The following is a 16,679-nucleotide window of genomic DNA, read 5'->3' on the forward strand; positions in this document are numbered from 1 at the left end:
AGACCTGCTTAATTTCAACCTATTTTTGCTTCCATAAGACAGGAGTGGAAGCAAGGCAATTCAGCCCATCAAGTCCACTCTGCCATTCAATCATGGCTGGTGGGCGTTTCAATTCCACTTACCCGCACTCTCCCCATAGCCCTTAATTGCTTGCGAGATCAAGAATTTATCAATCTCTACCTTGAAGGTATCCAACATCCCGGCCTCCATCAGCAACATATTATACGCGCAGATGAAAAATTATTAAACAAAACTGTGATCAGAGTTTTTTTTTTATTTGGCAAAGAAATAAGTATTCTTTGTAATAAATCATAAGCTATAATAAGCTCAGATTAAAAATACAGTTTAGTGATCAGGTAAAGAAGAGTCTGCTCATTATAAACAGCTTGAATAATTCTAACTGGTGGTTTTTAAAACAAAGAATTATTGCAATAATTTACATCAATACTGGATTACATTTTCCAAGGAAAAAAAATACTATACTTCAATAAATACTGCCAAAAACATTTGAATGGACTTACAAGTTTCAACATTCAAAAGAAATTGTAAGACGTCTACAGTTTGAAAACATTTTATAATTTAAGTTTACAATACCTAATACAGAGAAGCTTTTGCCAGCCATTATATACCACCCTAAAGCATCATGATGCACCAATCAAAGCACTGTTTAGTGAGGAAACCAATTGTTCAGTGGTGTTCCATGGAGTGACCTTACTTTTTGCTGTGATGATGGACAAAGTGCAACTAAGCGCCCATTATATGTTCAATTTAGGACAATATTGCCCCCACCACAAGTCATTATCAATACAGCATCCTTGAAAGAATGAAGTATAAAATTGTTATTTTACTTGCTGTGTTTTTTCTTTCTCATCTCCCCCACCCAACAAGCTCTTGTGACTATTTCTGGTATGTGGCCCTCTCAAGTCTTTTGACTTAGCATCTCTCTATGACTTCCAGGGATTCAAAAGATTATCACTCTCTCAAATTCCGATGACAGCATCTACATCCATCTTTCTTTCAGATCATTCCACTTGGTGAACCCCGGGGTCCCACTCATAAAAAGGTGGAGGATATCTTTTCAAAAGGCTATTTGAGACACATTGGTATGTAAATGATGCTGTGCACTGCATGTGGTCCTTTCCTTTTCTGTCAAAAAAGCCTTTCATTCCACATCATTATAATTTCGTCTGACTGTGTCCATCTGCTCTCCCAACCTCACCATCCTCACATCACAGTGCAACTTCGAGCCTTGTCCTTTCGCAAATCTGGGGACACTGTGGATAGTTCTGGTCTGCTGGGGACATGTGAAATCCTTTTTGTGGCTCGTTTTGATTGGTTACGTTTGACGTTTTTGTTTGGCTTGTTTACGCAAGCTAGCGTTGCCACATGAAAAATGTCCCTTACGCTGTTCTCGGACGACAATGAAGAGCATTCTATATATGTCGCTGCTCCAATCTGCTTGGCCATGTTTGTACCCTGAAAAGACAGATTGTGATTTAATAATGTTCTCAAGCAGTACTTTGGACATCATTGCATTTAAAATTACAATCATAGTGGAATCTTGAATAATCAATATAGCCAGTTGGCAATCAACCTTCTCAATAGAAAAATATAGCATAGAGTCAATTTGCTGACGCAGATTTTAGATGGGATAATTATTTGTGACGACAAAGTCAGTGGTCTATTTTTGAGGGGAGGGGCGATAGCAGCTGATTTCAAGGATAGGGACATAGTATGAAAAGAGAACACAATTAGCAATACCAGCTAACATGGGAGCCAGGAAAATGCGGTTACTATGGTCATGACCTTGCTGTAGTGTTGTAAGTTAACATTCAAATTTAATGAAATGTGTTCATATTTAAATATCTGCACAACATATAAATTCTAAAACTGCCAATGGACAACAATGTGGCATCATGCATCATTCCCATGAGCCTTCACATTGCAAAATAATTGTGTGTTATAACTAATGGTGCTGTTTGATATTCTTCATTCATAAATCAGCCCTTCATATAACAAGGACAATACTGAACCCAATCAGTGTGTGATTTAAAACTTTAAACATTACAAATAGTCTGTTGCGAGAATTTTGAGATTTCAAGCTGACTAGTATGCAGAAAAGTTACTGCTGGTCAATTCACAGAATGCCTATGGTATAACTTTGTCAGAAAAAGGTTTATTTATTTGGCACTGGATCTTATTTATGGTGATGTAGCTCTCCCCCTTTATCACATTACATGTGCATTTTGCCATTATCACAAACCACACAAAGGGACAAAATAAAAAAATGACAGCTGCACAGCCATTGATAGGTAGTGTTTACATAATCATTGCCTCAGTATCATGTGGAACTTTGGCAGGTAGCAGGGCTAGAACTGGAATGGTAGACAACTGACGCACTTCAATTTACTTACAATACTATGACTTGCTTTGGGATTGATAGTAGCATCAGCGCTGCTAACTACACCAGGACCAAAGCACATTAATTAAAATAGGTACAACTTTGTTAATTAAATGCATTAAAGATTCTGGGATCACCATGCTCTCAAGCGCAAGTTTTAAAAAAAAGAGGAACACACCATTTCGTATCAGCACAATGGCTTTCATTAAAATCTTGAAAAATTGAAACTTACCTGATCATAGGACACAGGATTTTGTCGGTGACTGGACAGTTCCACTAATGTTGTCAGGTCTGTCCGCAGATCAGATTTGCAGCCAACTAACAAGGTTTTTGTGTTTGGGCAGAACTCTTGGATCTCACCTTTCCACTGAAAAGACAGGAAGCAGGACAACGAAATTAAAGTCCAGTTCTTTTCAAAGTCACTGTTTGAGGTTGCAGCATGCATTTCAGGGAAACACTAAACAAAGAACTATTCATCATTATTTAACAAGTGAAGGCAAGAGGTGGAATGTTAACACTTTGAATAATACTCGCCAAGTGCATAAAAGAGTAGTTAATTGCAGATGATATCAATAGTTTGGCTCAGTGATTATGAACAAAGCACAAAAGCTCATCATTGCAATATCACTCAAACACAGACAGGGCTACACTATGGGCCTGAGTACCAAGAAGGGCCTTGTGGTCAAGTTAGAGGTCAATTTGCATTGAATTGTTTACCACAAAATGTGTACAATGCACAGCTGGATAAATATCTCAAAAGTTCATTGCTTGCGAGCTGCTTGCAAATTAAAGAATAATCGTCATACAAGTCACAATCTATCATACTTTTGTTGTTGTTACTGCTCGTGAAATGTACTCCATAAAGTGCCCAATTCAAAACTATGTATTTGTTTCAATCAATAATGTGTATTTGAATAATGGGTCTTCAAATTAGGAAAATTTTGAAAGGAATGCCATAAGAGTTGACCAAGAGATCCAAAAATGGATATAAAACCCAAGGAAGTATTAGGTGACTAAAAGCTTGATCAAAGATGTTAAAAAGGAGCTTCTTAACAAGACAGAAAAAGAAGCTAATGGAGGGAACTTGGAAACCTAAACCCAAGAAGAGTGCAGATATTTTCTGGTGAAATAAAGGCAATGGGAGCAGCACAGGTCACAAGTAGTGTAATTTGTGGGTTGGTGGAGAGGACTAGAAATGTTGATGTGAAGTTCAAGGCTATTACAATTGAAGAAAGGGACATGACCATGGATTGTGTTCAACAAAAATTTCAAAAAGCAAAGCACTGACATCCATTCATCAATGCAAATTTGTGGGCTGTGGGGAATGACCAAGGAGTGAGACACAGATACAGGGAAAAGATTTTTGTCTGCATTCAGGTTTAAACACAGATGAGTAGAAATTGGGAAAACATCAAAATAGTTGAATCTGGTGGCAACAAAAGTACAGATGTGGGTTTCAGCAGAAACTGAACTGGGGTGGATGAGATGAAGGTACAGGGTATGTGGTGGAGAGGATATAGGGCTCAGAACTCTGTCCAGGGTCAAATAGAACATTTATGTTGCAAAGTTTGGTTCAGTCTGTGACAGTGACTTTGAAAGAGGAAGGAATAAGTGCAAAAAATGAAACTATTATTAGTATTAATAAAATGGCCCCCATAAGATCAGAACTCCATATTCTACAAGTGAGTTTTGACAATTTGAATTCAGTGTTAACTCCTGTGGATACATTGCATTCTAAGCCATTGAGCAAGTGACTTCTCCAAGGCAACTGAACAACAGAAACAAATTTTAAACAAAATCAGCGTTGTATGAATCCTAAATGCACTAGTTGTAGCTCTAATGATGGATACACTTGCATTGCATTACCAAAGATAGTAAGATTAAGTGATAGCTGGATAAGTTAAGGCAATGTAGCAGGAACTAAGCTCAATCCCTCATCTGGCTCACACGATTTAATGTATTAATGATCCTAGTTGTGCTGCGAGTTGCCTGCAAATATCAATTTAAAAAACAGAACATATGACTACGTGAAATGAAATTGTGCTGGTGAAATAAAGTTACCAAATTCACATCAAGATTTTGTGTATGAAGGAAATGGGGACAGATCATGAGGAATTAGAACAAAAGAGAAAGTTTTGTGTCATTTGGATAGGTAAAAGAATATCATGACCAGAAATTGGATCTGACATTGTCTTCTTTCAGCTAGCCAGAGGGTGGTGGTTGATGGGAAATGTTCACCCTGGAGCTCAGTTCCCAGTGATGTGCCACAAGGATTGTTTTGGGGCCACTGCTGTTTGTCACTTTTATAAATGATCTGGATGTGGGCGTAGAAGGATGGGATAGTAAATTTGTGGATGACACTAAGGGTAGACATAGTTGTGGATAGTGCCGAAGAATGTTGTGGGTCACAGAGGGAAATAGATAAGATGCAAAGTTGGGCTGAGAAGTGGCAAATAGAGTTTAATGCGGAAAGGTGTGAGGTACTTCACTTCAGTAGTAACAGGAATGCAGAGTACTGGGTTAATGGTAAAATTCTTGGCAGTGGAGATAGAACATAGAAAGGTACAGCACAGAACAGGCCCTTTGGCCAACTATGTTGTGCCGAGATTTAATCCTAATGTAAAATATAGTAACTTAACCTACGCACCCCTCAACTCACTATCCATGTGCATGTCCAGCACTCGCTTAAATGTCCGCAAGGACTATGCTTCCACCACCACAGCTGGCAACGCATTGCATGAACAAAGATCTGTGTCCAGGTGCATAAATCCTTGAAAGTTTCCATCCAGGTTGACAGGGTTGTTAAGGAGGCATATGGTGTGTTGGCGTTTAGGGAGATTGAGTTGCGGAGCCACAAGGTCTTGCTTCAGCTGTACAAGACATTGGTAAGGCTGCACCGTGAGTATTGCATGCAGTTCTGGTCACTGCATTATAGGAAGGATATTGAAGCTTTGGAAAGGGATCAGAGGAGATTTGCTAAGAGGTTGCCTGGTCCGGAAGGGAGGTCTTACAAGGAAAGGCGGAGGGAGCTAAGGCTATTTTCATTGGAGAGAAGGTTGAGCGGTGACTTAATTGAGACACATAAGATAGTCAGAGGGTTCGATAGGGTGGACAGTTGAAAGCATCTTTCCTTGGATGAAGGCTAACACGAGGAGACATAGCTTTAAACTGAGGGATAATAAACATAGGCCAGATATTAGCGGTAGTATGCTGGCCTTCATTACAAGAGGGATTGAGTATAGAAGCAAAGAGGTTCTTCTGCAGCTGTACAGGGCCCTGGTGAGACCACACCTTGAGTAGTGTGTGCAGTTCTGGTCTCCAAATTTGAGGAAAGACATTCTGGCTATTGAGGGAGTGCAGCGTAGGTTCACGAGGTCAATTCCTGGAATGGCGGGACTACCTTGTGCGGAAAGACTGGGAAATGTGGAGCGACTGGGCTTGTATACCCTTGAGTTTAGAAGACAGAGGGGATCTGATTGAGACATAAGATTATTAAAGGATTGAATACTCTGAAGGCAGGAAACATGTTTCCGCTGATGGGTGAGGGGCAAACCACGGCTTAAAAATACAGGGTAGACCATTTAGGACAGAGATGAGGAGAAACTTCTTCACCCAGAGAGTGGTGGCTGTGTGGAATGCTCTGCCCCAGAGGGCAGTGGAGGCCCAGTCTCTAGATTCATTTAAGAGTTGGATAGAGCTCTCAAGGATAGTAGAATCAAGGGTTATGGAGAGAAGGCAGGAACAGGATACTGATTAAGGATGATCAGCCATGATCATATTGAATGGTGGTGCAGGTTTGAAGGGCAGAATGGCCTATTCCTGCACCTATTGTCTATTGTAGTTTCTTTACTCAGAGTAATAGGGGTGTAGAACAGCCTGCCTGCAACAGTAGTAAATTTTCCAACGTTAAGGACATTTACATGGGCATTGGACATACACATGGATAATAATGGAACAGTGTAGGTTAGATGGGCATCAGATTAATTTTGCAGGTCGGCATGATGAGGGTCGAAGGGCCTGTACTGCGCTGTAACGTTCTATGTTCTGTCACAGATGGACAAAGTAGGAGTGGAAGCTGCAGGTCACCCCGTAAAAAATGTAACATTTTGAATTCTATTTAGAACCGTTCCAATAGAGAACAGTTAAGAAATGTAATAACATCAACAATTTGAGAACATGGTGCAGAACAAACTGTTCCATGGAAAGGTAGGTCACCAGCCAATATTTTTTTAAGACAGCAGAACAAACATTGCAACATGACTTTTTTTGGCCTCTAATTCTCAATGTTCCCCCTACCTTCACTCCAATGGCTTTAGCTTTAGAAATTTCTTATCAACATCCAATTATAGCATTCAAGATGAAATGTTATGCAGTAAAAATTTACAGTTTGACACTGCTTTAACAACTCTTAAATTTAAGTCAACTACTCCCCTGTTCTAATGCTGGATACCATTTAGGATGCGACTATTAAATATTTCCTTGACATAATTTGCCTTCACACAAATACTGAAGATTACTCAGTAACGAGTTCACTGCTTTGCTCATGTACATGAAATCTTCCCAGTGACTCAGCCACTGATTTCGGGCTGCAATGAGGCAAAGTCCAAGGCTGTAAACAATTGGGAGCCCCTCCAGCAGTCAGAATTCAAAGCAAATGTACACAAAGCTGTTAGTCTAATGTTTATTAACAGAGACACAGCTGCCTTCTTACCTTTAGAACCTGAACACAAGGTTGTTGCATTCAGAGTGACACTGCATGTTATCACTCAGTCCCTCTTTCAAATTTCATTCAGGTTATTGGAAGCAGCAGACTTCAAATCCATTGGTTTTTGCTTGGATCAATTTTAGTCTGCTCTCAATCTTACAATACATTCACCTTCCTTCAGAATCTAATGCTTTGATTCCAATATTTTGTGCCTCCAAACCATTAATTGCAAGCTTGAAGGCAAACTTGAAAGTTTTAGTCCAATTAGATCATCACGTTCCATTGAAGTCAACTCATTTCCAGGGAGTGGCATCCACACCCAAATGTGTGACATCACTGGAAACCGCAAGCCAGAGGATCAGTGTGGAAATTACCGAGAGAGAACTTTCTTCACTGGACACATTTGCTACAATGTCATATAAAAGACATAGTACTATATATTCTCAATAGCTTTTCAGAAACTGTTCCAACCTGTCAGTATAATATTCAAGAACAGTAGGATAGAAAGAGGCATGTCTCCATGACTAACTTGCTAATCAAAAAATAAGGAGAAGGCAAGATGGCTAACTCAAGATTCTTAAGCGAGGGTGAGCTGTTCTATGCTGGGATACAACTCCGCTTGGTAAACAAGGTGTCAAGGAGTGTGAAATTGGTTCCTCTGTGGGTTATGACAACTACATTATTGAATAAAACGATATCCTTTTCTGTCAATGTATTTGTGTTGTGAATCTCAATTCAATTATGTATTAAGACAGCTGGTGGTGCACATACCTTCTTAAGTACACTGTCAAGTGTCTCTGGCCGACTTATATCAAAACAAATCAAAACAGCATCAGAATCGGGATAGGAAAGCGGCCGGACATTATCGTAGTAGGGAGATCCTGAATACAAAACAAATCCAAAATGTCAGTTGTACAGTAATCTTTTTGCAAAACACAATATTACAACAATATCACATCACAAAAAAAAGTCTCATGCACATCATTTGCATTCTTCAGCTCAATATCTCTAACATACATTTACAAATATAAAATGCCCCAAGCAATTCACTGTAGGCACAATAACTTAAAACTAAGACAGCTCAGGTGAAGAATGCAATTTGAATCAAGTCTGGCAAGACAGACGTAAAGAACATTGGAAATGAGAGCCTTCTGAATCTTTAAATCTGCACATTTTCAAATGTACTATTGATGCTGAAAACAGTCCTTCAAATTCACACTACTTGAAGATAAGTGTTACTACATGCATTATTGATTCTACAGTATAGCAAGAAGTACTTGTATTTACATAGCACCTTTCACATCTTTACAAACTTCCAAAGGCCTCTTACTTCAAAAATGAAATTTTTTGAAATTGAATATTTTTGAAATATAAATTAGGGTTGCCTACTCCTTGAAATTAACCAAAACTCTTCCACAGTAGAGCACAAATTACTGGGTCCTGCTGCTGCCCAACTTCAGTTGTACTTATTCCCTGCCTCTTGATCATTGCAATTCTCTGAAATGCAGCATTTTTTGCTGATGTCAGAAATCTCAATCACACTGTCCAGGAATACCTCTTGAGTTTGCAACCTATTTTTGATACAGGCAGAGATGATAACTAATTTAGTTAGACCAGGCTATGGACAACTGGTGGTACTGTCACTCACCTCTTGGACACCTTTCTACATTCAAAGGGTGTTGCACAAATGTGACTGCCTGCCAATAGCATGGCTTCGTTCACTTCTGACAGTGCCAACACTGCACTGAAATGTCAGCCAAGACTGTACATTGAAATCTCTAATGGAATGGATTGAGGTTCAGTGGCAAGAACATTACCACCGATATTTTCATCCAATTTTGGCTGAAAGTTAAGAGCTGTCTAGCAAGTAAATCACATTCTCTCAACCCATTCCACTCCATAACTGCTCTCACCATCTGCGCACACAAGACATAATACAAAGACAGTTTTCTCTTGCTTCAGATACTGTGCAAACTAGAATCACTGTAGCACACAATAGATTATTTTTGCACAGAAGGCCATTGTAATTGTAGTTTGCCACAAATTCCTCATTACATCAAGATTTACAAGTGAAGAGGATTGTACTGTAAACCTTGGCAGCATGAGTAACTTGATTAAAATTAGGTACAGGGGACTCAACTTTGCTGAAAACCCTTTACAACCTACTTTTTGCACCAGCATCGTTATACAGATGGGGTATTTCAGCAATTAAAAAGACTTCAATTGCTTTGCATGCTATATTAAGGCAAGTATCAAAGTTGTCATCTTACAGCAGGAGATGCACACTTGTTCCACATGGTCCTTAAAATTGATTAAGATGGTCAAACTTACTATCCTTAATAAACAAATTGCTGGAAAAGCTCAGCAGGTCTGGCAGAATTTGTGAAGAGAAATCAGTTAACGTTTTGAGTCCAGTAACCCTTGTTCAGAACATTAACTCTAATTTCTCTTCTCAGATGCTGCCAGACCTGCTGAGCTTTCCCAGCAATTTCTGTTTTTTCTTTCCTGATTTCCAGCATCCCAGTTCTTTATCAACAATAAACATATCAACAACCCTCAACACTCAATTAGTTTTTCTCTAATCCAACATGGCTATTTCTGTTCATGCATTAGATCAGATATTTACTTCTTTACATGACAATGGAGTTTGGAAGTTTGATTCTAGCTTTATTTCCATTAAATAAGGTTACAGCTCTGAATTTTGGGCAATTTGTGAAAATGCTGTGCTGGAATAGATTAGATTAGATTACTTACAGTATGGAAACAGGCCCTTCGGGCCAACAAGTCCACACCGACCCGCCGAAGCGCAACCCACCCATACCCCTACATTTACCCCTTCTTACCAAACACTACAGGCAATTTAGCATGGCCAATTCACCTGACCTGCACATCTTTTGGACTGTGGGAGGAAACCGGAGCACCCGGAGGAAACCCACGCAGACATGGGGAGAACGTGCAAACTCCACACAGTCACCTGAGGCAGGAATTGAACCCGGGTCTCTGGCGCTGTGAGGCAGCAGTGCTAACCACCTGTGCCACCGTGCCGCCCATAAATACTTTTATGTCCAAGGCTGAATTTCATGACATGGCTGAAGGTATTTTATCTTTCTGTCAGTAAAGTGAATTTCTGATAAACAAGGACATTGGTAATACTACACGCAGTTCTTTCAATATCTATTGTAACACAGGGTATGGGCAAAGGATGAAAAGGTTAAAAATCACTGAAGTCAAGCTCTGCAAGATTAACAAGAGACCAGCATAAAGGATCACCGGAACGTAATGGGCTTAAAATGGGAATCATGTTATTAACATTGATTGGACTGCCTGACTGATTTACGTTGTGGGAATTAGCCCCCCCACATATCCCATTTGTTTCTTGTCAATACCCTTGCTCCTTGCATCATAATTTAGATTTAATGTCCAATCACATCGAACTGAGGATCTGAAATAAACAAATGGTTCAATATATTTTAAAGTTCAGTCTCATTAATTCCTTAAAGACTACAGAGATGATAATCAGATTTGAGCTTCTATTGTACGGTGTGCTGCAGTTTGAGCAGTTGAAAAAGATAAGCGCATTCCGTAGATAGAACGTCAACCACTAGGAATTAAGTGGTTAAAGACCATGAGAATCTCCAACACAAGTGAAGTTGACAGCTCAAATCAGAGGTATGGGCTGCTGAACTGAAACATCCCATCTGTAAATCTAGTTCAATGTCCAGAAAGGAATTTCACTAGTTTCTCACACGTCATAATTCTTACCCATTTTCAATTGGAGCTCCTAAACAGACACTAAAAGATATTAGTTTTGATTAGTACACAGTCCTGATATGGTGATGATCTGTGGAAGCACTCAGGTGTCAATCAACTAATTTTAAATGACATTAACATTTCTTTAAAAAAACCTCATTCTTTTAAAAATAAAAAAGAATCCACCAAGAGATCTCATTTTTCATTATTTGTGCATTATCCTGTCTAGTTCAGTGTTTAAATATGCTTCACAAGTCATTTTTTTTCCTTTAGTAATTAATGCAATCCTTCCAGCTGGTTATGTGGCCCAATTAGAATTTCCCCAGTGAAGCAAAAGCCAATTTACTTCAATGCTTCACAGAAGTTCCCCTGTGAAATTAAATGATACAATGAAAATATTGCCTGATCTTTCCTACTAATCACCTGAGAATAGCATTTAACACAGATTCACATGGCTGCTGTAAATGCCTTTAGCAAGAAAATAAAATAGGCACTCAAGAGTCCAAGTAACACCGGATTGCACTAATACTTTACAATCTCTTTTGTTATCTTGAAGCTTCAAGCAAAACTCTTGTAGCCCGATAATGGGGCACTTCTGAAGTTCAAATCAATGAAAAACAACTTATTTACGCAAGTAAGAAGTCTGCTTTGTAGAATTCAATCAAATTACAGGTCTGAAGGAACTGAATAATGCTTATGTAGTTCTTAAAACTAAACTGGGAATTGGGGTGGAGGTGAAAAATTCATCACTGATGATCAAAAGAATTTAGATTTAGGGAACTCTTGTGTAAACATAATATGCAACTACAGTGTAGCAGTTGAGCTCTCTAATGTGATGTATCAGAATTGGAAGCTTCAGGTTCTCACCTGGAACTTCAGTGAAAATAGTTCAAAAAATCTCCTCCCACTTCCATGTGAAGACACAAGGACAAATTTTAAAGACTTAATTCAAACTACAAGCTGGGAATTATGTCTACAAATGGCTAAGCAATATGCAATGAGTTGAAGAAAAATAATATAAAACTTTAGAACTGATAATTTGAAGTTGAACCAACTATACCACAATAAATCAATCAATGTGAGAGTGAGTTGGGGGGGAGGGGGGGGGGGGAAGAGAAAAGAGAGAGAGTGGGGGGAGGAGCAGCATAGGGCATGGGTGCACAATGCATTAAGGTATAGTTTTAGCAACCCACACAAATTGTGTTATCAATAGATCAGCAACAGCCGCACTGAAATAGGGGCATACCACATTTTCTGCCAGAATACAAATGAACTTTTTTCTTAACTTTTCTTCAGGCTTACACTTCAGCTGCAACATATTAAATTCATACTAACACATTGTATAAGAGTTCCTCAATTTTTAGAGCAAAACAATGTTGCAAGAGGCCGCTTATCAAATTGTGTTCAGTCATCAACTAAGTGTAACTAGTGTGCAAACCTTCCAAGATGAAATAATTTGATCTGATTTGGATGAAATACAACTAGTACTGGAGCTGCGGTTTGGGTGCGGCAAACGTGTGAACATCTGTTCCTGTTCCACGTCGTACTTGCAAAGCACTAAAATATTACAGTAGAAAATTCAGAACCAATAGTGATTAACATGATAACGCAGCTATAAAAATCATCAGGTAAGAGGGCTTCCAAGCTACCTTACAACCATCAAGGCATTATACACACCATTTAAGAGTGATCCATTTACAACCATTCAAAACTACTAATTTAAGCAGTTGACATTCTAATGTCTTATCATGTACACACTGGCTAATTACTTCAAAGTACTGAAGATCAAAGAATCTTCAGCACACCCCACCATCCACACAGCAGTCACACTATTTCAAGATAGGATACGGCTCATGCTTTTTAAAGATCTTGCTGCCAGAATAGTGGATAAGAGAATATTGATTTGGACAGTGAGACAAGATAAGTGATCAAACAACTGCATCTGTCTGCAATTTAAAGGTTTATTTCTACATGCAAAAAAAGTTTGAACCTCTGTTCCAAAAATAATTAGCTGCTGCCAGTAAAATGTATGCTCTTCATACTCTATGAACTGCATAGAGTCCAAGAGTTTATACATAAATTCCAAAATCTCGCCAGAGGATCAGTTTCAAAAATGCTATGCCTAGCTCATTACATATTTTGACCATCCGGCCAAAGTTACTCTGGAATGGTTTCCAAAAACATTATATTCATAGCCAAAAAGGACAACAATTAGAGTTGCTGGATTACATTTGAGTTTTGCAAAATCATCTCAATAACTTATTCTGCATGATTCATGTTCACAAAATTTTAGGCACGAACATTGAGATTTTTTCTGCAATTTTCCAGCATGAAAAATGTATACTTCTGAACAAATATTGTTAGCAAATCTATAGTTGTATCCTAATTTCCAAGAATAAAACTGTCATCTAATATTATAAATTGTAGCACTATATCTGCAATAAATAACAAGTTAGTCATTTTAGCAGCTCAAGAATCTTGTAATGGAATTATTTATTGTCATTTTTTGCACAACCACATTAGAAATCAGAGTCAATTCACATACCACATTAAACATCATTTCTAAAGCCCCCCCAGAAACTGATATATGTTCATTGTCATGAGGTTGTACAATTTCTAAACAAATACAATTTAATTACAAGCTTTAATGCAGTGTTTTGAGTGGTTTATTCTCAAACCATGAATTATAATGTGTGTATTTACACAAATGAGCCCATTTAACAAAGGACAGACCACCTTCCTGATCACTGCTGGATCTCAGACTTCAATGATACATCGCAGAACCCAATGTCAGTGCTCCTTTGAATTAGGGAATGACAAATGTAGAAATCTTGTTGTCTTGGGGAGTTCTGACTGCCGAGTAAAGCTATCACTTTAGTATTAGAAAGCAAGGGCCCCAACAATAATCATCATCCGTGGTTTCATAAGTTGTTTGAAAGTTTTTGCTTTGTTTCAGTAGGAGATGTTTAATGTGTTTTAAACTACGTAACTGTGCTGGGTCATTAAATTTCCTAAGAGGGGCAGGAAATTAACTGGCCCATGATGGTCAATGCTGTGGAGCAGGAGAAATGAGCCAAGTATTATCTGGAACACTCAGATTATCACATGCAGTGGGAAGCATATCCAAGTCATTGATATTCCCAGTTCTTGAAGAAAAGTATCACCTTCAGAACTATATATTTTTTAAAATCAGCTTTAGGCAGGTATATTAAGACACTTAATATCTGCCCTATTTTAAAAAGTAAAAACCAAATGAACTGCAGATGCTGTAAATCAGAAAAAGAAACAGAAATTACTGGAAAAATTCAGCATGTGTAGAGAGAAATCAGCATTAACATTTCAGGTTGAGTGATCCATCCTCAGAATCTCTCTCTCTCCACAGATGCTCCCAGACCTGCTGAGCTTTTCCAGCAATTTCTGTTTTTCCTTTCTATTTTAGTAAGTTTTTTTTTCCAACAGAGAAGAATAATCTAAGCACACATTAAATTTCATATTTTATTACAATAAAACCTGAGTGCCCAGTCCAGGGTGCCTCAAAACATTTTTGAAACCAAATCCTCTGACTACTCTCCACATTGTTAGTTGTTAAGGCACCTAACCTAGAGGAAACAGGTGTACAGCTAGCTAATCAGATAAACATTAAAACTGACTTTGTGTTTTTAAAAAATTATTATATAATTTAGGCTAATAGGATGTAAACCTACTGCATGAATTTTGATATCAGAACCTAATGATAGGCATAATTTCAAAATTAAGATCACTTTGCCCAAAAGGAATCAGGTATTGCATAATGAGTTTCATTATGTTGGGTTTCATACAGTGGCAGAATTAAGAAATATGATTAGGAGGAATTTCATTCCTGTCCAAATTAACAAATCATATTGCACACAATTCGGGTTTTGACTTTAGGATAGCAAAGATGAAGGATTGTGTAAATTGTGGAGTCATTAAACACCTCCCTTCTATGTAGAGCGACATTGTGGAGAGAGAATACAAATAGCGACTGATCTTTACAGGGGGCGACATTGTCTCTCAGCCGCTTACTTGGATTTGAGATGCGAGCAGTTCTTGATGGCTCGTCAACACAATTCCTGACATACCAGTCTGGAAAGGAAACATTCCAGCGCTGTTGGATCACGGAGATGAAAACCATTTAAAGAATAGTTAAATGGACACAGGAGTCTGTAAGCAATCAAACTCCCTTGTGTTCAATTCGCCTCAGCGCTTTGATGCGCCCTTACAGAACAACACTTGAATGCCCGCAAATTCTGGAAGAAGAATTTGGGACCATCGCACCATGATCGCTTCCCGAATTCTTCGAAACTGCAACATAATCGTTGCACGAAATACGCCCACTTGGGCGGGGGGGGGGGGGGGGGGGGGTGGATTTTACCATCAGTATAATCTGTAAATAACGAGAGCGTGAACGGGGCTGCGGTGGATTGATGTTTTCCGTGACTTGAGGTGAAATTAAATTCTTGCATAGATAAATCCATCTCTTTATATTCCAAGAATGCGGCTTTTATTTTTATTACAAACGTTCCACGTTTCTGAAAAAAAGAAACCTCCAGGGGAGTAAGAAACTGGCATCTTCCCAATTTAGCCCTCCCCTCCCGCTGTGCCTCTAAATGCTTCTCGATTAAACCAGAAAACCGAAAGGAATGCACATTCCCCGATCTCAATGCTTTTGAATGGAAAGCCAGACAACTGCAGCAGCGCGCCAGGCAGGAGGAACACTCCCGTCTCTCGGCGGGCCACCTATTTTTAAGATCCTCATCATTAGAAAGCATTGTTAGACCAACCTGCCTTTACACCTGGAACGCCGAGAGAATTCGATTAAACTATCAGTGTCTTAGCTGCATAAACCCCACCACGTACTAAAATCAGCCCCAAGTTGTTCAAAAATAAAAATCTACTTTCCCATTAGACCGGGAATAAAACACCACTGGCTCCCTTGACGGTGAATGGACAGGTTACTGAACCGGTTACGGCTCGATGAAAGAATCGCGGCTGAAGTCTCTGGAAGGTGTTTTAACACGCTGGTCTGGGTTCACACTACAGTTCCTGGATCTCAGATGTTCCTTACCTGAAGTATCCCAGAGACTCAACTCTATCCTTTGTGTTTCAATTTCAAAGCTGGCTGTGTAATTCTCGAAGACAGTGGGCACATAGCTCTGGGCACAAAGAAAGTAAAACACACTAAAACATTTTGAAAACGGATGGCGAAAGAAGAACGCAAGAAGCAAAACGAGCAAGTATTTAAAACAATCGCACGTGTAACATTCGTTGTGAAGAACAGAAAAGTTATTAAATCGAGTAAAACGAATCCCAGCCGTAAAGTTGATTAGGGGATATATGTTAAAAATTCGTTAAAAATGACAAAATTAAAAACGCGTCGGATTCTTGGAGAAACCGTAACTCAAAAGGAGCGTAAATCATTTCACACAGGCACTCAGTCAAACACAGCAACATACCTCCGGGAAACAATCCTTCGCAAAAACGTGCAGCAGAGCGGTTTTTCCACATTGACTATCTCCCACCACAACTATTTTACATTTCACGGTTTGATTATCCATTGCGTTTTTAGCAAGCTTTTGACTTGGCCTTCTTTCCTTCATTGACGTGGATTTGGAGTGAGGGTTAAAAAATACACAAATTTCGCCGGCTTGCAAAACGCTGGCGACAAACAGCCGATTAAAAGTAGAAGGTGATGGTAGGAGCGCTGCTGACTTTCTCTGGACGGAAAGCGGAGGAGCCTTGCGGCTTATATCTACCTATCTGCCCTCCTCCACTACACTGAAAGCACCAACCACAACTGCTGCA

The 16,679-nt window shown here is 39.0% G+C and overlaps 1 protein-coding gene across 1 annotated transcript; it reads right to left on the reverse strand.

Annotated features, from left to right (window-relative positions):
• Positions 1-254: 254 nt before the first annotated feature.
• rnd3b (Rho family GTPase 3b) lies at positions 255-16,670 on the reverse strand. The gene is made up of 5 exons (XM_043694146.2): positions 16,331-16,670; positions 15,943-16,030; positions 7,878-7,987; positions 2,634-2,768; positions 255-1,476 (listed from the first exon to the last, which is right to left on the reverse strand). The coding sequence occupies exons 1-5, from the start codon at positions 16,472-16,474 to the stop codon at positions 1,225-1,227; spliced, it is 729 nt and encodes a 242-aa protein (XP_043550081.1). The 5' UTR covers positions 16,475-16,670; the 3' UTR covers positions 255-1,224.
• Between the last annotated feature and the right edge of the window lie 9 nt (positions 16,671-16,679).

This window comes from Chiloscyllium plagiosum, unplaced genomic scaffold (genome assembly GCF_037043375.1).
Source record: "Chiloscyllium plagiosum isolate Xiang-an unplaced genomic scaffold, Cpla_swu_hap1 HiC_scaffold_7, whole genome shotgun sequence".
NCBI classification, from domain to species: Eukaryota; Metazoa; Chordata; class Chondrichthyes; order Orectolobiformes; family Hemiscylliidae; genus Chiloscyllium; species Chiloscyllium plagiosum.